This window comes from Globicephala melas, chromosome 7 (genome assembly GCF_963455315.2).
Source record: "Globicephala melas chromosome 7, mGloMel1.2, whole genome shotgun sequence".
NCBI lineage: Eukaryota > Metazoa > Chordata > Mammalia > Artiodactyla > Delphinidae > Globicephala > Globicephala melas.
Genome location: NC_083320.1, coordinates 108,674,346 through 108,697,787, shown reverse-complemented (window position 1 = coordinate 108,697,787; position 23,442 = coordinate 108,674,346). Strand labels below are relative to the sequence as shown.

The 23,442-nt window shown below is 45.4% G+C and overlaps 1 protein-coding gene across 1 annotated transcript in view; it reads left to right on the top strand.

Moving 5' to 3' along the window:
- Window positions 1-1,087: 1,087 nt before the first annotated feature.
- The window catches only part of ERCC3 (ERCC excision repair 3, TFIIH core complex helicase subunit), a 37,031-nt gene continuing 14,676 nt past the window's right edge, over window positions 1,088-23,442 (top strand). The window contains exons 1-10 of the mRNA XM_030840417.2: window positions 1,088-1,178; window positions 1,556-1,761; window positions 2,436-2,672; window positions 4,393-4,442; window positions 4,872-5,007; window positions 5,184-5,348; window positions 5,813-6,017; window positions 7,297-7,611; window positions 12,691-12,875; window positions 15,868-16,070. Coding sequence (XP_030696277.1) covers window positions 1,151-1,178; window positions 1,556-1,761; window positions 2,436-2,672; window positions 4,393-4,442; window positions 4,872-5,007; window positions 5,184-5,348; window positions 5,813-6,017; window positions 7,297-7,611; window positions 12,691-12,875; window positions 15,868-16,070 — 1,730 coding nt within the window. The 5' untranslated portion in view covers window positions 1,088-1,150. The remainder of the gene's footprint in view (window positions 1,179-1,555; window positions 1,762-2,435; window positions 2,673-4,392; window positions 4,443-4,871; window positions 5,008-5,183; window positions 5,349-5,812; window positions 6,018-7,296; window positions 7,612-12,690; window positions 12,876-15,867; window positions 16,071-23,442) is intronic.

The following is a 23,442-nucleotide window of genomic DNA, read 5'->3' as shown; positions in this document are numbered from 1 at the left end:
TATTAAAAAAAAAAACCAAAAACCTGTACCTTCCCTGAGGTACATCATTTTTGCAATTGCTCAGATCAAAAACATTGCCGTTTTCCTTTATTCCTCTCTCTCACCTTCCATATCTAGTCAGCGAATCGTGTGCTATCTTCAAAATATATTCAGAATGGAACCACTGTTCATCACCTTTACCCCAACACCCTAAAATATAGCCAGTTATTTCTCAACTGGAGCGCTGCAATAGCTGCCCTTGACCTTGCAAAGTCCATCTTCAACACAGCAGCCAGTGCAGAGTGATCCTTTAATACGAAATCAGATTGTCATTTCTCTGCTCAAACCTCTCCAGTAGCTTCTCGTTTCATAATAAAATCCAAAGTTTTTGCAATGACCTACACAGCTCTACATTAGTTGTTCTCAGAGTTGAGCAGCACAGTCTTCTGGAGGGCAGGATGGTTGCGCCTGCCTGCAAAATTTTATGACTTAGATATTTTGCGTTTGTGCCTTTCCGATCAGTTTTAACTAGTTTCCATATAATGTCGATGCAGCCAGGGGACCCCATTTTGAGAATCACTGCTCTCTACGTCCTGTACCGTCTCCCACCTCTTACAGCCATACTGCTCCCCCTCTCAGCTCCCCTTAAACGCCAAACCTGTGTCCGCCGGCCCCTAGACCCACACTGCTCCTTCCTGGTATTTACATAGGACATTATCTCACTTTCATGACCTTCTTCTCAAATAACACCCCTTCAGCGAGATATTCTGGGACAGCACTGCCTGCCATTCTGGGCTCTGTTTTATTTCTTCCTTAGAGCGCTTAACACATTTGTTTACGACCCACGTCTCTCTGTTCCAAGAGGCCAACGCCTTCGCTCTGTTCACTATCCTGCCCCAGGGGCTAAAACAAAAGTGCCTGGACGATCGTTAACAGGTACTGAAAAAATACTTCACTGACTAGGAGAAAAAATGGGGAGAAAGGGCCTGCACCCGGGTACAGTCAGCAGACCCCTCAGCTGCGGGCTCAACCACCGACGCCTCGCCCGAGCGCCCAGAGGCGGGACTTCCTGTGCGGTGGCCGGAAGAACTTCCGGTATGAACCGGAAGTTCCACAGAGAGCCGTCTCCGGGGTTCCTCGGCGGTACGGGTTGGCTGCTGCGGACGCCGACATGGGCAAAAGGGACCGGGCGGACCGCGGTGAGACGTGGCGTAGGCGCGTTTCGGGGCTGCCTGCACCTGCCGTCCCTATCATCCTGTGTGGTAGCTGCTCAGGGTTTCTCGGCGGCGGTCGACCCCAGAGTCGCTCGCCGTCGTCACATACTGTCCCGACAGGCCGCTGGGCGGGGGTGCGACCCCGGACCTCCGGGCAGCCCTGACCTCCGGGCAGCCCTGCCCCCCGGGCTGGGTGGGCAGCGTTTGAGGGAGAGGACGCCTGCGGCGCGCAGTGGCTCTGGGCTAGGGGTGCTTGGCGCTGGGGAAGTCCGGCTGCAGCCAGGTTCCCCCGACCTGCGGCTAGTCGGTGCTGGGGGAACGCAAGGCTCCTGCGGGGCTCACTTCTGTGTCCGTATCTGCAGAGAAGAAGAAGTCCAAGAAGCGGCACTACGAGGATGAGGAAGACGATGAAGACGACGCCCCTGGGAATGACCCTCAGGAAGCGGTTCCCTCGGCGGCCGGGAAGCAGGTGGATGAGTCCAGCACCAAAGTGGATGAGTATGGAGCCAAGGACTACAGGCTGCAGATGCCGCTGAAGGACGACCACACCTCCAGGCCCCTCTGGGTGGTAAGCACGCCTCAGCCGGGGCCGGGCCCAGGAGTGGGTGCGGCCCAAATGGGAACGCGGGATCGTGAGCTTTGCTTCAGAGCCCACTGGCAGCGAGCTTTCATTTTCATAGGCAGTTTGAAACAGCCGAGATAGCAATGAGCATATGCTAGCACACATGTGCTGGCTAGAGTTGGGCTTCCTTCCTCCCTAACCCCTCCTTTTGCTCCCCTTTCCCTCTCCAGTTCTGCCACATGTTTGGAAACAACTTTTATCTAAAGAATAAATGGCATTTATTATGTAACATTTTAATTCCCCATTTAAAAAAACCTAATGAGACATATATTTGCTAGGCAGCTTTTTTGCTCAACTTGAAGTAATTAATGTTCTCCATTCATTTGAAATCTAGCCAGAAGGATAGCCAGTAAGGTGGGCTCTTCCTGTGAAGAATCGTGAGAGGCAGCTACTAACTTCGGAAACCTTTTCTTCTATCCTCTCTACTCCTTGTATCCGATTCAAGTAGCGGGACCCACAGTTGGCTGAAGATGTGCTTACAAAAATATTCCTGGTGTTGGCTAGCTTTAGATCACTTTCTGGGCAGCTTATCCTTTCTAGATGGTGATGTGGGAAAGAGTCTCATCGTCTCTGCAACTCATTAGTTTCCTTGTCTGTTGTGTCCATTTGGTGTTTCTCAGGCTCCTGATGGCCACATCTTCCTAGAAGCCTTCTCTCCAGTTTACAGATATGCTCAAGACTTCCTGGTGGCTATTGCAGAGCCGGTGTGCCGACCAACCCACGTGCACGAGTACAAACTAACTGCCTACTCCCTGTACGCGGCTGTCAGCGTTGGGCTGCAAACTAGTGACATCACTGAGTACCTCAGGAAGCTCAGCAAGACGGGAGTCCCTGACGGAATTATTCAGTTTATTAAGGCAAGTGGGGGCTAAGGCTGGCTCTTTTGCCTTCCTTCGTAACGTAGTGATAGTGGGGACAGGTGCTGTACATTGTTAACTTGTAGCAGTCATGAAAATGCCATTCAGATCCAGTGTGGGGAGCATAGTAACCGATTACCCCAGCTGCTACTCCTCTGGATCCAGCATTGTGTTTTGCTGAGGGCAGACTTCCCATGAGCTGCTCTTAGCCAGTGGGTGCTAACACAGCAGGGTTACTAATTCAGGCCCATTCTGGCCTGGGTTATTTGGGAGTATAGCCCGAAGTGAATGGTGTTACGGACTGAATTGTGCCCCCTCCAGAATTCGTGTGTTGAGGACCTAACCCGTAATGTGACTGTATTGGGGGTAAGGATATAATTAGAGTTAAACGTGGTTATAAGAGTGGGGCCAACAGGATGAGTGTCCTTATAAGAAAACACACCAGAAGGCGTGTGTGCTCTCTTTCTCTCTTCATTTGTACAAGGAAGATGTAACGTGAACATAGAGCAAGAAGGTAGCCCCCTAGAAGCCACGAAGAGAGCATTCACTGGAAACGAAATGGCTGGCATCATGGTCCTGGACTTCTAGAAATAAGTTTCTGTTGTTAAACAACTCAGTCTGTGGTGTTCTATATGGTAACCTGAGCAAGTTAGTACAGATGATAAACTCCATCTAAGTTTGCACACCTGCACGAGACCGCTAGTCAACAACTTCCATGAGGAAAAGTCAAAAAGGACTTCAAAGTTTGAAGTGGATAGGGTTCTATGTGACGAGCACTTGAACCTGCTTGGGTTTGTTCTGAGAGAGAGTGAATACCATTAAAAAGAGATGGACAGTGGCTTTCGTTGTCCTCGGCTGATCTACAGGGAATTAGATTCAGACCCCCAGATCTGAAGTAGCAGAAGATGAGTGCCACAGGCATCCAGTACAGTAATGAAGCCAATCTTAGAGAAGCTGGCAGGAGCCCTGGAGAGAGTTCTCCTTTCTTCTGATGTGAAAGGGTGCCCTGGGAAAAGGGCTTGCACCTTGTAGAATGAGCCTATTTCAGTACCCTGGCTGTTCTCAGTCTTGGTTGGGAGCTGCCTGTGGGAATGTGGGTGTTGGTTAGTGCAGTGGTGGATGCAGAAGGGCAGCAGTGGAGGCGGCAGCAGCCTGAGATCTGAATTGTGAATTTTCGTGGCTACTGTATAATCTCTGCCGCATTCCATCCTAAAGATTTTTGGGAACCTGGAAGGATTTTCTACCATCAAGAGGCTTACATCTAGTTGGGGAGATAGGAACATTGGTGAGGAGGCCAGAGGCTTCACATTTAATTTACGCAGCTCACAATTAGTGGACACATAACTACCAGCTTTGTGCTGGGATCTGTGGTAGTACTGGTACAATGAGATGAACTCCTGGATTAGGATGGGGCTCTGGGAATGGAGAAGAAAGGGAAAGAGAAAATAAAAGAAAGATTCTAAGCAGCATTTTTTAGATTAAGGGATGTGCATCAGAATTAGCCAGGCAAGAGGAAGGTTTTGCCCTCAAAAAGTAGGAGCTAATAGAAAAGCTCAATTTAGGCAGATCTGCCCCCTTTAGGATTGCACATTGGATTTTCCTAAAGTAAAATGAACTCTTCACTTGTTTGATAGGTAGTAAGATGTGCCCAGTAATGAACGAGTTCTCAGTGAGGTGCATATTGCTAATTTTGCCTCTATGGTGTTGTCACTTCTTGCAGTTATGTACTGTCAGCTATGGGAAAGTCAAGCTGGTCCTGAAGCACAACAGGTAAGGGGTTCTGTGACAGGCCCATCCAAGGCACGTTCACCCTCTGCATATCAGGTGGCAAGGAGCTAACACTTGTGGACTGTCTGCTCTGCACTAACACCTACTCCCCCGAGTAAGGGGCTAAAAGGAAAAAGTGGAGTGATGTGGCCAAAACCGGAAATTCATTCACTGATCACTGTATTCCCCTGAACAGTGGAGCTGGGGTTCAGATCCCTGCTAGTTTGTCTTCACAGTGGGGCTTTGCCTGCAACCCTCCTGTGTTATGTCATGGCCAGTAGCTCATATCTCAGATTTGGCAAAGGGTTGGGGGAGGGTGAGCGTGGAGAGAGGCCTTAGGCCGCTATCTCCAGATCATCTTATGAGTGAGCAGTGGAACCTTCTGAAAATGGTGTACTGGTCAGTATGCACCTCCTTTCTCCCTTCTTACAGGTACTTCGTTGAAAGTTCTCACCCTGATGTCATCCAGCATCTTCTCCAGGATCCCATGATCCGGGAATGCCGCCTGAGGAACTCTGAGGGGGAGGCAACCGAGCTCATCACAGAGACTTTCACAAGCAAATCTGCTGTATGTGGCCTCCTGGGTCACCCTTGGGGGTGGACGCATTTAGGACTTTAATTCTCTCAGGTGCTTTTAGGCCAGCATTTGCAGTCTAGTAGTCCTTGTTTTCTTGCAGCTTTGTTGCTCGGTAACAGTAGGGTTAAATGTTCTGTGCAAGTCCAGATCCTGCCTTTCTCTTTCAGATCGCTAAGAGCGCTGAAGGCAGCGGTGGGCCATCCACTTCCCGGGTGACAGATCCACAGGGTAAATCTGACATCCCCACGGACCTCTTTGACTTTTATGAGCAAATGGACAAGGACGAGGAGGAAGAAGAAGAGACACAGACAGTATCTTTTGAAGTCAAGCAGGTTAGTGAACGTACCCCTCCTGGTTGCTTCTCTAAGCCTGTGTCAGAAGCTGGTTCAGCCCTTCAGGGACTGTTTGTAGCCTGTGTGAGAGGAAGGAATCCCCATCTGTCCCCAGATTTTGGTGTCTGTGCACTGCAGCACCATTCTTCCTGATGGAGTTAGATCTGAGTGTCCTGTTTTTCAGGCTGGGGGGTCAGTGTTCACAAGTTCCTGGGGAGATGTGAGAAACAGTGCCTGGGGGGCATTTTTGGTGGCTGATTGGATTTAATTTTGTCCATGTCCTTAGTTTGGGGCCCTTAGTCTGTGCTTTAAGCTGGCTCTCATCAAGCAAGATCTGAAATTTAAAAGTCTAGCTAACCTTTTTTTTTTTTTTCTTTAAATTATTAGGCTCCTTAGAATGTGTGCTGTTTGTGAGCACACTTTGGAGTTAACAGGATTATAAAACCTTCATGCTCACTTTCCAGGAAATGATTGAGGAACTCCAGAAACGTTGCATCCACCTGGAGTACCCTCTGTTAGCAGAATACGACTTCCGGAATGATTCTGTCAACCCTGACATCAACATTGACCTGAAACCCACAGCTGTCCTTAGACCTTATCAGGAGAAGAGCTTGCGGAAGATGTTTGGGAATGGGCGCGCACGTTCCGGGGTCATCGTCCTTCCTTGTGGTGAGTGATGCCTGAGTGAAGAAGATGGCTAGGCTGCTCTGTCCGGATCTGCCTTACGCTCTCCCTGAGGGCCTTCCTCTAAATCCCACCTGGTCAGGGAACAGCCAGTGTCACGTGGCTCCCTGATTCATAACTTGACGAATACTTGCATGCCTGCTCTGTGCAGGGCCCTGACCTCCACGCTGGGCATGTAATGGTGGATAGAACAACACTCCTGACCTCATGGAGCTCATTGTGGTGGGGTAGCTCAGACAGTGAACCAATCAGCTAAGCAGTGTATAAAGTCTTGGGCAGTGAGGAAGGATGGTGGTGTGGGAAAGGGCTAGTTTACATCCTGGGCTTAGAGTTCCTCACACTCAGTCTTGTAAGTTGGGTGTATTTGGAGGCTCCCTAGCACAGAAACTTTGTTTGGTCCTGGACTGCTTATTACAGTGTGCACATCCAAGAAGGGGCTGTGGCAGCCCCCTTGGCGCCCATCTAACATCATTTGTCCTAAGTCGTGTCAGGTCTGGCCTAGGTTCTTGGCCAGAGGTCACAGTAGGCTCAGCTGGTGGCCTACCCCATACTCAAGAAGGCAGACTCTCTAGGGGAGGGGCAGGCACCTTCAGTTTTTTGTTTTTTTTTTTAAAGCCTCATGGGTTATTTTGATGCACGCCCCTGGTAAAGGAAGAATTGCTGTTTCAAGGAATAGCTTGATTTTTAAACTTGATCTTCACACAGTAGGTGATAGTAAACTCAGAAGCCCCTGGAGTTTCACCTTCCTCTGTCTTTGCCAGTAGCAGCGTACGTACCGCATTCCCAAGTGCTCAGCCCAGTTTGTTGTGTCATCATAGTAGCCGTCTTTTACTGAGTCCCTCCTGAGGTAGTCTGGGTGTTGGGCACACTGTACCCCAGCAGCACTGCTGTCCCAGGGCCTTGGGTGACTTACCCCTCAGCTTTAGTTTTCCCATGTTTAAAATGGCAATAATAGGAGTGTCTCTTATCTATGGTTTATTTTGACAAATGTTGTTTTTCAACATTTAAATGAGATGCATGTACAGTGCTTTAATAGGGCCTGGCGCTTGTGTCTTTTAATTCTCACGTTTGTGTGTGAAGTGTGTGCACCTCCTTTTTCTAAAGAAGGAAACAGCTTTGGAGCAGTAAGCACCTCAACAGTGTCAGCCGTGAGGATTATTACACATAATTTTGGCCAGATTGGTGGGCTGACAAGTCCTTCTGTCTGTCCCTGTCCCTCATTTCAACCCGGCCTTGGGTAGGATTGCCCTTTGGTTTCTCGTAGGTGCTGGGAAGTCCTTGGTTGGCGTGACAGCTGCGTGCACAGTCAGAAAACGCTGCCTGGTGCTGGGCAACTCAGCTGTGTCTGTGGAGCAGTGGAAAGCCCAGTTTAAGATGTGGTCCACCATCGACGACAGCCAGATCTGCCGCTTTACCTCCGACGCCAAGGACAAGCCCATAGGCTGCTCCATTGCCATCAGCACCTACTCCATGCTAGGCCACACCACCAAAAGGTCCTGGGAGGCCGAGCGGGTGATGGAGTGGCTCAAAACTCAGGAGTGGGGCCTCATGATCCTGGACGAAGTACACACCATACCAGGTAAGCAGGCTGAGAGCTGGGATGCCTACTCATCGTAGAGACAGATTGATTTCCATGAGCATGGGTGGGTGGGGTGGGGTGGGGCTTAGTGGTAGGTGGGTGTACACACTGGCAGCTTCCTTAATCACTGGCCCAGAGTAGTCATCTAGAAAATGATATTTTCTTCCATCCTCCCTCTCAACTTTTGCACCTCAGCTTACCCTTAACCCATATTTTTCTTTTCGGTCCTGCAAAAACTAGACTGGGAGCACAAAAACGTCCTTGCGATATTTGTTTTATTTGAGGACTAAATTATTGTTCCTTAATATGTTATAGAAGTCCAAGTATTGCCGGCAGTCCTTTTAAACAGCCATGTTGACATAATTTATACACCGTAAAATCTACCCATCGTAAGTATACGATTCAGGATTTTTAGTAAAATGGAGTTGGTGCGACCATCACCATGACCCAGTTTTAGAACATCGTCCTCATATTCACTTACCATCGGTGTTTTCATCCTTAGCCGCAGGCAGTCACTGAATTGCTTTCTGTTTCTAGAGACATGCCTTTTCTGGAAATATATTCACAGAATCACATAATATGTATTTTCTTTTATCTGACTTCTTTCACTTCACACAGTAGTTTACCCACGTTGTAGTACGTACCAATGCTGTGTTCCTTTTATTACTGAATAGCATTCCAGGCAAACCTTTCTTTTTTTTTTTAAAAGAAGATGTTGGGGGTAGGAGTTTATTAATTAATTAATTTATTTTTGCTGTGTTGGGTCTTGGTCTCTGTGCGAGGGCTTCTCTAGCTGTGGCAGGCGGGGGCCACTCTTCATCACGGTGCACGGGCCTCTCACTATCATGGCCTCTCTTGTTGCGGAGCACAGGCTCCAGACGCGCAGGCTCAGTAGTTGTGGCTCACGGGCCTTGTTGCTCCGCGGCATGTGGGATCCTCCCAGACCAAGGCTCGAACCCGTGTCCCCTGCATTAGCAGGCAGATTCTCAACCACTGCGCCACCAGGGAAACCCAGGCAAACCTTTCTTGATAAAACAAGTTAATGGGTAGCCCTGATCAATTACGAAGTGTAAATTAGAGATTACTCTGAAGTAAATGAAATCAGAGGCATTTTCACATAGAGTATTCAAAACATTGTCAAAATGGCCTTTCTATGTTTTTTTCTGTGTAATGAGAGCTCCTCCAACACCTCTGGATGTCTGAAAACACCGAGAGATGTTCACAGCAAGCCAGGTAGGGATGAGAGGGGTCTCTCGGGTAGAAGGAAGCAGTCCTGAGGTGGGGAAGTAGTACTTGCATGGCCTGACGATACTGTAGCCCTGCAGCTGGAGGGGCACGTGGAGGAGAGCGGCCAGAGCTGAGGTCGGAGAGGCATTGGAGCCAATCCTGTAGGACCTGAAGGAGGTCTTTGGCTTGCACTCTGGGTGAGAAGCCATTTGAGGGATTTGAGCTGGGGGTGACATTATCTGACTTAAAGTTATAAAAATATCACCCTGGCTGCTGTGCTGAGAAGAGACTGCAGGAAGCAAGGGTGGAGAGCAGCTAGGTAGGTTAGTTGGTGGAATCCCAACATGAGGCTTGGACCAGTAAGAATAAAGGTAAACTGATTCTGGTTATGTTGTGAAGGTTAAGTGGGCTGGTTAGATGTGGTTCTGAAAGAAAGAGGAATCAAGGATGACTGTCAGCTTTTGGCCTGAGCCGTCAGAAGGGTGGAGTGGGTGTTGGGATGGGGAAGACTCTAGAAGGTGCAGGTTTGGAGAGAGAAGATCAGGAGTTAGGCCGTAGACATGTTAATTTGATTGCTGTTACAGTCAGGCAAAGGCAGAAATGTTAGAGAACGGGCAAAAGACATGAACAGATTTTCACTCAAGAGACTATACAGACGCCAGTAAGCATTTGAAAGACGTTCTGCAGCGTTATTCCCCAGGGAAATGCGGGTTAAAGCCACGATGAGATGCCACTACAGACCTATTAGAGTGGCTAAAATAAAAAATATTGACAGTACCAAGTACTGACAAGAGTGCAGATCAGCTGGAACTGGCATACGTGGCCAGAGGAAGTGCAAAATGTACAGGCACTCTGGGGAGATTGGGCAGTTTATTAGAAGACTACCATGGAGACCCAGCAGTCCCACTCTGGGCATCTGTTCTAGAGAAATGAAAACCTAGGTTCACACAGACACCTGTGCATGAATGTTTATAGGAGCAGCTCTGGTCGTAATCTAGAAAACAAGGGAAATGACTGTCAGTGAGTGGCTGGATGGACAAGCTGGCCCCTCAACCGCTGGGACGCTCCGTGGAAAGGAGTCTCAGAGGCTTCGTGCTGAGTGAAATCAGCCAGTCCCAAGAGGTTACAGAGTGTGTGATGCCTTTGGTAGGACATTCTTGAAAAGACAAAACTGTAGTGACGGAGAACAGGTGGGTGGGTGGCGGGGTGGGGCGGGGAGGGTATGACTGGACAGGGAGAGCACGAGGCAGCTTTTGGGGTCATGGATTGGTTCGTCTCCCGAGTATGATGGTGGTGGTGGCTGCGCGAGTCTGCACACGTGTGAACATGTGTAGAACCACTCTCACCCACCCACCCTCAGAAGAAGTGCAGTTTACTCTGTGATATTTAAAAACTAAACCAAGAGAAAAAAAACCTTTAAGGAGAGGATTGGTATTGGGTCTGACTGGATTGGGAATTGGTGATCTAGAGAAACATCTTTTATAAACGACTTTGGAATTGCTTTGTAGCAGTTTAGTTGAAGGCTGTGTTTGAAGCGTGGGGATGTTTGAGGCCTTCTGCCGGAGGATATATTTAGCATACGTTGGTGTTCCTCTTTAACTTGGGCCCCAGGTCTTAGAGGGTGGCAGCCAGGCTTGGGGTTGGTTATCTGGTGATGAGGATATAGAGGTGTACCCCACACAGTTCACTAGGTGTGTCTGTCTCTCCTCTGGTTCATTGGAGCATTTGCCTCTGTTTAGGTAGAAGAGTGAAACCAAACTGCTCTAAAGGATTTTGCGTTCAGGCCTTATAAGCCCTATGGCCGTGCTCACTGGGCCAGAGAGCAGATGTTAAATAGGGAATTCTAGCAAATCAGAGTGAGATTCTGCCATAAACATTTATCACTTGGACTAGGTAGAATGGTAAATCTTTGAGATTTATCCCAGAAGATAAAGATTGTCGTGTTCTTTTATAGATCTTCCAAAAGGAGGCCTATTAAGTCATTATATTAATAGGAAATTCTTATTACAGTACTTGCATATATTAGATGTTTCCTGCATGCAAGGCACTGTGCCACTTTCATTATTTTAACAAGTATTTATTGAGAACCCATTAAGTACCAGGCACTCTGCTTGGCACCGGAGACAAAGTGGGAGAGACAGTCAGAGAATCACACAAATAAATGTCAAATGACAACCGCGACATAACGTCTGGTGAAACAAGCCGCACATGCAAAGTACGTACTGTGATTCCATTTACATGAACTTCAGACCGGAGGCAGACCTCCTCTCTGATGACTAAAGTTGGATCGGGGTTCCCTTGAGGGAGAGTGCTGGTGTTGACCAGAGGGGTCAGAGGCGAGACTTCTGGGTGCTGAGAACACTCCCATCATCTGGGTGGTTCCACAGGTATGTACCTGTGTAAAAATTCATGGAGCCATGCACATCGTTGTATGTGAGTTCTTCCCCCGTGACAGCTGTTATGGCTGTGAGAGAACGTAGCAGTGGGACGTGACTCGTTTGCAGGGCCGATGCCCCGGGGAAGGCTTGTTTCTGGCTGCAGAGTGTCCAGGCAGGGTCCCCGCGTTGTGCTCCCCTCGGGTTGATGCAGTCCCCGGGCCGCCCCAATGCTGCCTCCCTGGAGCCCACAGTAGCTTGGGGTCTCCACTGCCTTGGCTGCCATGTCCTTCTGACGTGGGGAACCTGGTCTGGGGTCCTTGGCTGCCCTTTTTGGAGCCGGCACAGTCCTTGGACATAAGCCTGACCCTGGTTTTTTGTTTGTTTGTTTTCCAGGGGTGCGTGCAAGCTGTGTTAGGCTTCAGTGTGTGAAACCGTGAGACCTGGGCACTTACTGGGGTTAGACAGCCCTTTGTTATTTTACTGTTCTTATGTTTTTGGTTTGTATTTTGGTGACGTCTGCCCTTCTTTCCCTCGGATTTTTAGGTCTATTTCTTTTTTTTTATTTAATCTGGCCGTAACACGGTGGCTTGTGGATCTCAGTTCCCTGACCAGGGATTGAACCCCGGCCCTTGGCCGTGAAAGCATGGAGTCCTTACCACTGGACAGCCAGGGAATTCCCAGGTCTATTTCTGAAGTATCACTAACCTTGCCTTTAATTGGATATAAGATTAGCATGACTTCAACATTTTTACCTTTCTTCATAGTGTTAAAAATTTTTAAAAGGTGAGCCTGTGGAAACCCATAAATTGAGTTTTTAAAAATGAATATCTTGTACCCTTTTAATGTTTATTTAATTTAATTTGATACCTCAGAAAGAATGATAACATTCAAGCGAAAGGAAGGCAAAGGACGTTGCTGGTTGACCAGAATGAATGTAATTGGAAGAGTGTAGAGAGGGATGTTTCCTAAGGTGGGAGAGGTGCCTGGGGTTTCATCTCTCCCTTGTTTCTTCCTGGTTTCTGGGAGGGTGGTGGGAAGTGGAGCTCCTTTCATTCCTCTGGTCCTCCAGATACCCCACCATCTTCCCGGTAACCGAGGTACAGGCCTCAGGGTGAACCAATTCCTTGCATGATTCAGAGCTCAGTGGCATTTTAAGTGTAGGTCATGTTTCAGATTGCCGTTTGTGCTCTTGATAGCCGAGCTGTTGTGAGGGGAGTGCTGGGGTTCCCTAGCTTAGGGCTTCCTCCAGGTCATCTCCCTCTCTTGTTCTCCTTTTCACCCTTCTTTTGGACAGGTCTAAAAGTGGAGATTAAGCAGTCCCACCTAATCATTCTTGTCTAGAGCCAGGTTCCTGTGATCCAGAAGCCCGGGGGTCAGCCGTGCAGTGTCCCGGGCCAGTATTAGGTCGAGGCTGTCTTTGGTACTTTGAGCGTTTAAAAAAGTGACAGCATGAATGCTCCGGTTGTTTCCCCAGCCAAGATGTTCCGACGGGTGCTCACCATTGTGCAGGCCCACTGCAAACTGGGCTTGACCGCAACCCTCGTCCGGGAAGATGACAAAATTGTCGACTTAAATTTTCTGATTGGGCCCAAGCTCTATGAAGCCAACTGGATGGAGCTGCAGAACAACGGCTACATCGCCAAAGTCCAGTGCGCTGAGGTAGCTGTCCCCTTCCTGGCACGGTCCCTGGGGGAGGGAAATGGATCAGGTCGATTCCTCGTGCGCAGGTACACAGGTCAGGACCTGAGCAAAAGTGCTGCTGCCTCGTGCAGTACCCTCAGCCCCCCGTGGGGTGGGCAGTCTCCCGCGATTTCACAGATGTGTGAAGCAGAATCACTTGTCCACGGGCACACAGGAAGTGGTCAGGTCAGGAGGCTAATCCAGGCTGGCTTGGCGTTTCATCCTCTTTGGGAGTGAGCACCTCAGGGTACTCCTGCCCACCCTCACCCCGGAGGGATTCTTGCTGGTCCTGCGTGGGCAACCCACAGGCCACCCCCAGTACCAAAGCCTGTTGGTTTTGATGCCCCCAGAAGGCACATGTGACCTTGATTATTTTATTTCTAAGAACCCATTTTCCCTATATTCTGTGATGAATACCTGCACAGGTATGTGTTTAAAATACATGTTCAAAGAAAGGTAAGTCTTCTCAGAAGGAACAGCAACAGAAATCCTTTCTGGCACCTTAAAATGACTGTCACTCAGTGGCTAGAGTAGGGTGGGCTGTGTCCTCAGAGGGCAGACATGAGCCTCTCGGGTGAAGGTGAGTGTGAGGAAGCTGTGCAGGTGGACTTGCTCTGTCGAGAAGCTTCCTTACCCTTTGGTTACATCTTCGTAATCAGCACCCACCTTACACAGCATTGTCAGAACTTTTGAGGCGCCTGTTCCTCTCTAGTTGCATCTCCCCTCCCCCTGCCAGGGTAACCGCTGTCGTGGAGCTTAGGTTTGTCATCTTGCTTTTTTATTATTTTACTTCCTATGTATAATTCCCAAAACGTTCATTGTTTAGCTTTGCCTTTTAAAAAATCTTTATGTATATGCAAATAGAATCGGGTTATATGTGTTCTTGTATGACTTCTGTCTTTTGCTTAGTATTTTTTTCTTTGCATAATGCATTATTTTTTTAATGATACATGTAGCTGTAGTTTATTAGTTTTAATTTCTCTGTAGTATTCCATTGGACAAATATACCACAGTTTGATAGCTAATGGAATATTACACAGAAGTAAAAATAAAATCTTTTCTAACGTCGACAGATGTTCGGGTTGCTAAGTTGTTTTTTTCCACAGCCTTGTCGAGGTCTAGTTTATGTTCCATAACATTCATCTGTTGTAAGAAAATAGTGTGATTTATAACTTTTGTGATTTTAGTAAATGTAAAGAGTTGTGCAGCTATGCCCCCAATCCAGTTTTAGAGAATCTCCCCCATCCCCAAAAGTTCCCTTGTGCCCATTAGCAAGGCCCTGCTTCTAGTCCCAACCCTAGGCGGACACTGTCTCTGAATTTGGAGCTGTTTTTTTGTTGTTATGACAGTATTGCTGCATGTATTTTTTGTACCTGTTTCCTGTGTCAGACGTTTTCTAAAGCAGTGTTCACACTGTGGACTGTGACCACGTAGTAGATGGTGACATCACTTCGGTGCGTCATGATCAGGATAGAATAGAATCTACCAGAATGCATAATATGTATTAAAGGTATATATTGTTTCCTAAGACTGTGTTTATGTGTGGGAATGTTTAGTTTATGACATAAACTGGTCCAAGTTTGAAGGCCACTGCTGTGGCAGGTGCACCTAGAAGTAGCATTGCTGGGTCAGGGGCTTTCCGGATGCTCACTTCACTAGTCATGTGGAAAACTCTGTTTCCCAAAGTGGTTGCACCAGTTAACACTCTCGTCCAGGGTGAGTGAGCTAGCTCCACATCTCCAGCACCTAATATGGAAATGTCTTCTTTTAATTTTTACAGACCTAATAAGTGTGAAATGGTATCTTTTTATGGTCTTAATTTGTGTTTTCCTGTTTACTGATGACGTTGAGTATCTTTCCATATGTTCACTGGCCACTTGTGTTTCATATTCTGGGAAATGCATGATTTTAAAGATTTTACTGTGAAAAAAGAATTGCTTTGGTTGTGAAGAACTAGAAATTCTAAAGGGGTCATAATAGGATATGTCCCAGAGAGAATCAGAAAAGGTAACGACAGCAAAACTTAGATTTGAGCTCAGCACAGAGTTTGACACATAACCATGTCAGCTAATTCTGCAGTGGTGGCAGCATGAAGAAGTGGTCTGTGGCGATCACACAGAAGTGGCGCTGGTTGCAACCAAAAGCTCAGTCTGCCAGTGTAGGCTATGGCTTGTTCCAGTGCAAAGCTCCTGGAGGGTCTGTACACAGCCTTGAGACCTTTAGTCATGGCACTTCAGTGTACTTGCCCGAGCTTCCTTTAGTTTGTCAACAGCCAAGCACAGGGCTTAGTAGAGAGGAAGCTCTCAGGAATGTTACTGTCATTATTTAGATGCTCAAATGGTCTCAGATGTGACCAGTGGGACTACATTCAAGCTAGTTTCTATGACCATTTGACATGTTCCCATCAGACTTTGAGCACTTCCTTGCTTTCTGGCACAGTAAGATATTTCTGGCTCATCTGGTACTTTCCCTGCCCTGGCCCTGGAATCAGCCATTTCATCATGGAGCCCTTTTAGCAGAGAATGTAATTTAAAAGCCAAGATCTGGGTGCTGGTGTGTTCATTACTCCTGGGATGTCATTGCTAGGCTAACCCAACAGACAGAGCTGGCAAGTGTGTGTGCAGTTCTCTGTAGCAGTGCTGTGTGTGGAGGTGTGATCTAAATGGGAGGGATTGTTTGCACCACTGGCTGGGAATCTGATTTTCTTCACTTGGAGCTGGTGTGAGAATAATTCCCTGGATATTGATGCATTTTAAAATCTCTGTTATTAACATGTGAGAGTATCCTGGTTCAACACTGGGTATTAGGTTTTGTTTTGTGGTGTGTGTGTGTGTGTGTTTACAATATTATTGAGATATAATTCACATACCATTGGTTGTGTCTTGATTTGTTTTAAAGCTAATTTGCTGAAGTTCCCAGTTGTATGATGCTTAAACTTGCATACTGACCCCTGATTCTTATTGTATCACAGGTTTGGTGCCCGATGTCTCCTGAGTTTTACCGGGAGTATGTGGCAATCAAAACCAAGAAACGCATCTTGCTGTACACCATGAACCCCAACAAATTCAGAGCTTGCCAGTTTCTGATCAAGTTTCATGAAAGGAGGAATGACAAGATTATTGTTTTTGCTGACAACGTGTTTGCTCTGAAGGAATATGCCATTCGACTGAACAAGTAAGAATTGGAAAGTTAGAGCAGCCTCCAAAGCCAGTTCAACTTCTCCATGTGAGAGTATAGAAGGTGCCTGTTTTCTTCTCGAAGCTCTCAGGAACTGCTTAGTATCTAAAGGTCTAGTTCTGTGGTCCCAGGGACCAGGTGAGACAAAAGGGCAGGTGGTCAGAGTCATTGGTTAGAGTGCATGGGAACGGGGGCCTGGTCACTCTGAGCTGAGGGAGCGGGGGCTAGAGTTGTGATGATGTGGAGCTGGGCTCCAAAGGTGGGCACGGCTTGGCATCTGCAGTTTCAGGCTCAGTGGGTACTCTGGCCAGAGGTGAGATCACACTCTATTTGGTCAGGGGCCAGGAAGGCAAGGTTTGGCCCAGCATCTAGAAAGAACTTCTTAGGAAACACTGACCAGGGTCCTCCTTAGCCTACAGCCCCACCCAGATATTGTGTTTAAAACCTGGCTGTTGAAAATTTCCTGCCAAGAAAGGAGGAAGAGGCCTGTGCTTCTGTGCACAGTGATGCAGGGCTTCAGGTGCTGTGAGTGGAGCAGAAGGCAAGGTCCCCTGAGAAGATGAGCCTTCATTCGTTATGTGGTGGGTAGGGGTGCAGAGGGAAGGGTGGGTACAGAACAGTTTCTCTTCACAAACTGTGATTTAATCACCACATGAGGTCATTGTACTATTCTCATTTTACAGATGAGAAAACTGAGACACAGAAGGATTAAGTTGCTGAAATTTCTAAAATCATACCTTTTTTTTAAAAGCATTTTTATTGGAGTATAATTGCTTTACAATGGTGTGTTAGTTTCTGCTGTATAAAAAAGTGAATCAGATATACATATACATATATTCCCATATCTCCTCCCTCTTGCATCTCCCTCCCAATCCCACCCCTCTAGGTGGTCACAAAGCACCGAGCTGATCTCCCTGTGCTATGTGGCTGCTTCCCACTAGCTATCTATTTTACATTTCGTAGTGTATATATGTCCATGACGAGCTCTCACTTCGTCCCAGGTTACCCTTCCCCACTCCGTGTCCTCAGTCCATTCTCTATTTCTGTGTCTTTATTCCTGTCCTCCCCCTAGGTTCTTCAGAACCATTTTTTTTAGGTAACATATATATGTGTTAGCATACGGTATTTGTTTTTCTCTTTCTGACTTACTTCACTCTGTATGACAGATTCTGGGTCCATCCACCTCACTACAAATAACTCAATTTCGTTTCCTTTTATGGCTGAGTAATATTCCATTGTATATTTGTGCCATATCTTCTTTATCCGTTCATCTGTCGATGGACACTTAGGTTGCTTCCATGTCCTGGCTATTGTAAGTAGAGCTGCAGTGAACATCGTGGTGCATGACTCTTTTTGACTTATGTTTTTCTTAGGGTATATGTCCAGTAGTGGGATTGCTGGGTGGTATGGTAGTTCTATTTTTAGTTTTTTAAGGAACCTCCATAATGTTCTCCATAGTGGCTGTATCAATTTACATTCCCATCAATAGTGCAAGAGGGTTCCCTTTTCACCACACCCTCTCCAGCATTTATTGTTTGTAGAGTTTTTGATGATGGCCATTCTGACTGGTGTGAGATGATTCCTCATTGTACTTTTGATTTACATTTCCCTAATGATTAGTGATGTTGAGCATCCTTTCATGTGTTTGTTGGCAATCTGTATATCTTCTTTGGGGAAATGTCTATTTAGGTCTTCTGCCCATTTTTGGATTGGGTTGTTTGATTTTCTGATATTGAGCTGCTTGTAAATTTTGGAGCTTAATCCTTTGTCAGTTGCTTCATTTGCAAATATTTTCTCCCATTCTGAGGGTTGACTTTTCATCTTGTTTATATTTTCCTTTGCTGTGCAAAAGTTTTTAAGTTTCATTGGCTCCCATTTGTTTATTTTTGTTTTTATTTCCATTTCTCTAGGAGTTGGGTCAAAAAATACCTTGCTGTGATTTAGGTCATAGAGTATTCTGCCTATGTTTTCCTCTAAGAGTTTTATAGTGTCTGGCCTTACATTTAGGTCTTTAGTCCTAAATGTGACTTTATTTTTGTATATGGTGTTAGGGAGTGTTCTAATTTCATTCTTTTAAATGTAGCTGTCCAGTTTTCCCAGCACCACTTATTGAAGAGATTGTCCTTTCTCCATTGTATATTCTTGCCTTCTTTATCAAAGGTAAGGTGACCATATGTGCCTGGGTTTATCTCTGGGCTTTCTGTCCTGTTCCATTGATCTAATTTTCTGTTTTTTGTGCCAGTACCATACTGTCTTGATTACTGTAGCTTTGTAGTATAGTCTGAAGTCAGGGGGTCTCATTCCTCCAGGTCTGTTTTTCTTTCTCAAGATTGCTTTTGTTATTCGGGGTCTTTTGTGTTTCCATACAAATTGTGCAATTTTTTGTTCTAGTTCTGTAAAAAATGCTGTTGGTAGTTTGATAGGCATTGTATTGAATCTGTAGATTGTTTTGGGTCGTATAGTCATTATCACAATGTTGATTCTTCTAAACCAAGAACATGGTATATCTCTCTGTTTGTTTGTATCATCTTTAATTTCTTTCATCAGTGTCTTATAGTTTCCTGCATACAGGTCTTTTGTCTCCTTAGGTAGGTTTATTCTTAGGTATTTTATTCTTTTTGTTGCAATGGTAAATGGGAGTGTTTTCTTAATTTCTCTTACAGATTTTTCATCATTAGTGTATAGGAATGCCAGAGATTTCTGTGCATTAATTTTGTATCCTGCTACTTTACCAAATTCACTGATTAGCTCTAGTAGTTTTCTGGTAGCATCTTTAGGATTCTCTATTTATAGTATCATGTCATCTGCAAACAGTGACAGCTTTACTTCTTTTCTGCCTTGGATTCTTTTTATTTCTTTTTCTTTTCTGATTGCTGTGACTAAAACTTCCAGAACTATGTTGAATAATAGAGGTGTGAGTGGACAACCTTGTCTTCCTCCTGATCTTAGAGGAAATGGTTTCAGTTTTTCACCATTGAAAAGGATGTTGGCTGTGGGTTTGTCATATATGGCCTTTATTATGTTGAGGTAAGTTCCCTATATGCCTGCTTTCTGGAAGGTTTTTTATCATAAATGGGTGTTGAATTTTGTCAAAATATTTTTCTGCAGCTATTGAGATGATCAAATGGTTTTTATCCTTCAGTTTGTTAATACAGTGTATCACATTGATTGATTTGCAGATATTGAAGAATCCTTGCATTCCTGGGATAAACCCCACGTGATCATAGTGTATGATCCTTTTAGTTTGTTGTTGGATTCTGTTTGCTAGTATTTTATTGAGGATTTTTGCATCTATGTTCATCAGTGATATTGGCCTGTAGTTTTCTTTCTTGTGGCATCTTTGTCTGGTTTTGGTATCAGGGTGATGGTGGCCCTGTAGAATGAGTTTGGGAGTGTTCCTCCCTCTGCTATATTTTGAAAGAGATTGAGAAGGATAGGTGTTAGCTCTTCTCTAAATGTTTGATAAATTCGCCTGTGAAGCCATCTGGTCCTGGGCTTTTGTTTGTTGGAAGATTTTTAATCACAGTTTCAATTTCAGCACTTGTGATTGGTCTGTTCATATTTTCTATTTCTTCCTGATTCAGTCTTGGCAGGTTGTGCATTTCTAAGAATTTGTCCACCTCTTCCAGGTTGTCCATTTTATTGGCATAGAGTTGCTTGTAGTAATCTCTAATGATCTTTTGTATTTCTGCAGTGTCAGTTGTTACTTCTCCTTTTTCATTTCTAATTCTATTGATTTGAATCTTCTCCCTTTTTTTCTTGATGAGTCTGGCTAATGGTTTACCAATTTTGTTTATCTTCTGGAAGAACCAGTTTTTAGTTTTATTGATCTTTTCTATTGTTTCCTTCATTTTTTTTTCATTTATTTATGGTCTGATCTTTATGATTTTTTTTTTTTCTGCTACCTTTGGGGTTTTATTGTTCTTCTTTCTCTAATTGCTTTAGGTGCAAGGTTAGGTTGGTTTTTCGAGATGTTTCCTGTTTCTTAAGGTAGGATTGTATTGCTATAAACTTCCCTCTTAGAACTGCTTTTGCTGCATTCCATAGGTTTTGGGTCATTGTGTTCCCATTGTCATTTTTTTCTAGATATTTTTTGATTTCCTCTTTGATTTCTTCAGTGATCTCTTGGTTATTAAGTAGTGTATTGTTTAGCCTCCATGTGTTTGTATTTTTTACAGGTCTTTTCCTGTAATTGATATCTAATCTCATAGTGTTGTGGTCGGAAAAGATACTTGATACAATTTCAATTTTCTTAAATTTACCAAGGCTTGATTTGTGACCCAAGATATGATCTATCCTGGAGAATGTTCCATGAGCACTTGAGAAAAATGTGTATTCTGTTGTTTTTGGATGGAATGTCCTATAAATATCAATTAAGTCCATCTTGTTTAATGTATCATTTAAAGCTTGTGTTTCCTTATTTATTTTCATTTTGGATGATCTGTCCATTGGTGAAAGTGGGGTGTTAAAGTCCCCAATATGATTGTGTTACTGTCAATTTCCCCTTTTATGGCTGTTAGTATTTGCCTTAGGTATTGAGGTGCTCCTTTGTTGGGTGCATAAATATTTACAATTGTTATATCTTCTTCTTGGATCGATCCCTTGATCATTATGTAGTGTCCTTCTTTGTCTCTTGTAATAGTCTTTATTTTAAAGTCTATTTTGTCTGATGTGAGAATTGCTACTCTAGCTTTCTTTTGATTTCCATTTTCATAGAATATCTTTTTCCATCCCCTCACTTTCTGTATGTGTCCCTAGGTCTGAAGTGGTTCTCTTGTAGACAGCATATATATGGGTCTTGGTTTTGTATCCATTCAGCCAGTCTGTGTCTTTTGGTGGGAGCATTTAATCCATTTACATTTATTGATATGTATGTTCCTATTACCATTTTCTTAATTGTTTTGGGTTTGTTATAGTAGGTCTATTCCTTCTCTTGTTTTTCCTGCCTAGAAAAGTTCCTTTAGCATTTGTTGTAAAGCTGGTTTGGTGGTGCTGAATTCTCTTAGCTTTTGCTTGTCTTTAAAGGTTTTAATTTCTCCTTCGAATCTGAATGAGATCCTTGCTGGGTAGAGTATTCTTGGTGGTAGGTTTTTCCCTTTCATCACTTTAAATATGTCCTGCCACTCCCTTCTGGCCTGCAGTGTTTCTCCTGAAAGATCAGCTGTTAACCTTATGGGGATTCCTTTCTATGTTATTTTTTGTTTTTCCCTTGCTGCTTTTAATATTTTTTCTTTGTATTTAATTTTTGATAGTTTGATTAATATGTGTCTTGGCGTATTTCTTCTTGGATTTATCGATTTATCCTTTATGGGACTCTCTGTGCTTCCTGGACTTGAATGACTGTTTGCTTTCCCATGTTAGGGAATTTTTCAAGTATAATCTCTTCAAATATTTTCTCAGTCCCTTTCTTTTTCTCTTCCTCTTCTGGGACCCCTATAATTTGAATGTTGGTGCGTTTAATGTTGTCCCAGAGACCTCTGAGACTGTCCTCAATTATTTCCATTCTTTGTTCTGCTCTGCGATAGTTATTTCCACTATTTTATCTTCCAGGTCACTTCCGTTCTTCTGCCTCAGTTATTCTGCTATTGATTCCTTGTAGAGAATTTTTAATTTCATTTATTGTGTTTTTCATCATTGTTTGTTTGCTCTTTAGTTCTTCTAAGTCCTTCTTAAACGTTTCTTGTATTTTCTCCATTCTATTTCTAAGATTTTGGATCATCTTTACTATCATTATTCTGTATTCTTTTTCAGGTAGACTGCCTATTTCCTCTTCATTTGTTTGGTCTGGTGGGTTTTTACCTTGCTCCTTCATCTGCTGTGTGTTTTTCTGTCTTCTCATTTTGCTTATCTTACTGTGTTTGGGGTCTCCTTTTCACAGGCTGCAGGTTTGTAGTTCTTGTTGCTTATGGTGTCTGCCCCCAGTGGCTAAGGTTGGTTCAGTGGGTTGTGTACGCTTCCTGGTGGAGGGGACTGGTGCCAGTGTTCTGGTGGATGAGGCTGGATCTTGCCTTTCTGGTGGGCAGGTCCACGTCTGGTGGTGTGTTTTGGGGTGTCTGTAGCCTTATTATGATTTTAGGCAGCCTCTCTGCTAATGGGTGGGGTTGTGTTCCTGTCTTGCTAGTTGTTTGGCATAGGGTGTCCAGCACTGTAGCTTGCTGGTTGTTGAGTGGAGCTGGGTCTTAGCGTTGAGATGGAGATCTCTGGCAGAGCTTTCGCTGTTTGATATTACATGGAGTCGGGAGGTCTCTGGTGGTTCAGTGTCCTGAACTTGGCTCTCCCACCTCAGAGGCACAGGCCTGACACCAGGCCGAGCACCAAGACCCTGTCAGCCACACAACTCATAAGGAAAGGGAGAAAAAAAGAAAGAAAGAAAAAAAGAAAAGAAAGTTATTAAAAAATAAAAAATATGGGGCTTCCCTGGTGGCACAGTGTTTGGGAGTCTGCCTTCCGATGCAGGGGACGTGGGTTCATGCCCCGGTCTAGGAGGATCCCACATGCCGCGGAGCGGCTGGGCCTGTGAGCCATGGCTGCTGAGCCTGAGCGTCCGGAGCCTGTGCTCCACAACGGGAGAGGCCACAACAGTGAGAGGCCCGCATACTGCAAAAAATAAAAAATATTGTTAAAAAGTTAAAGAGTAATAAAAAAGGAAGAAAGAAAGAAGAGAGCAACCAAACCAAAAAATGAATCCACCAATGGTAACAAATGCTAAAAACTATTTAAAAAAAAACTGACAGAGAGAACCCCAGGAAATATGGTAAAAGTAAAGCTATACAGAAAATCACACAAAGTCCACCTCCTCAATTTTGGGATGATTCGTTGTCTATTCAGGTATTCCAGAGATGCAGGGTACATCAAGTTGATTGTGGAGATTTAATCCGCTGCTCCTGAGGCTGCTGAGAGGGATTTCCCTTTCTCTTCTTTGTTCGCACAGCTCCCGGGGTTCAGCTTTCGATTTGGCCCCGCCTCTGCATGTAGGTCGCCTGAGGGCGTCCGTTTTTCCGCTCAGACAGGATGGGGTTAAAGGAGCAGCTGATTAGGGGACTCTGGCTCACTCAGGCCGGTGGGTGGGAGGGGTACGGACGTGGGGCGAGCCTGCGGCGGCAGAGGCTGACATGACGTTACACCAGCCTGAGGCGTGCCGTGCGTTCTCCCTGGGAAGTTGTCACTGGATCACGGGACCCTGGCAGTAGCGGGCTGCACAGGCTCCTGGGAGGGGAGGTGTGGACAGTGACCTGTGCTGGCACACAGACTTCTTGGTGGCTGCAGCAGCCTTGGCGTTTCATGCCCGTCTCTGGTGTCCACAGTGATAGCTGTGGCTCACACCCATCTCTGGAGCTTGGTTACACGGTTCTCTGAATCCCCTCTCCTT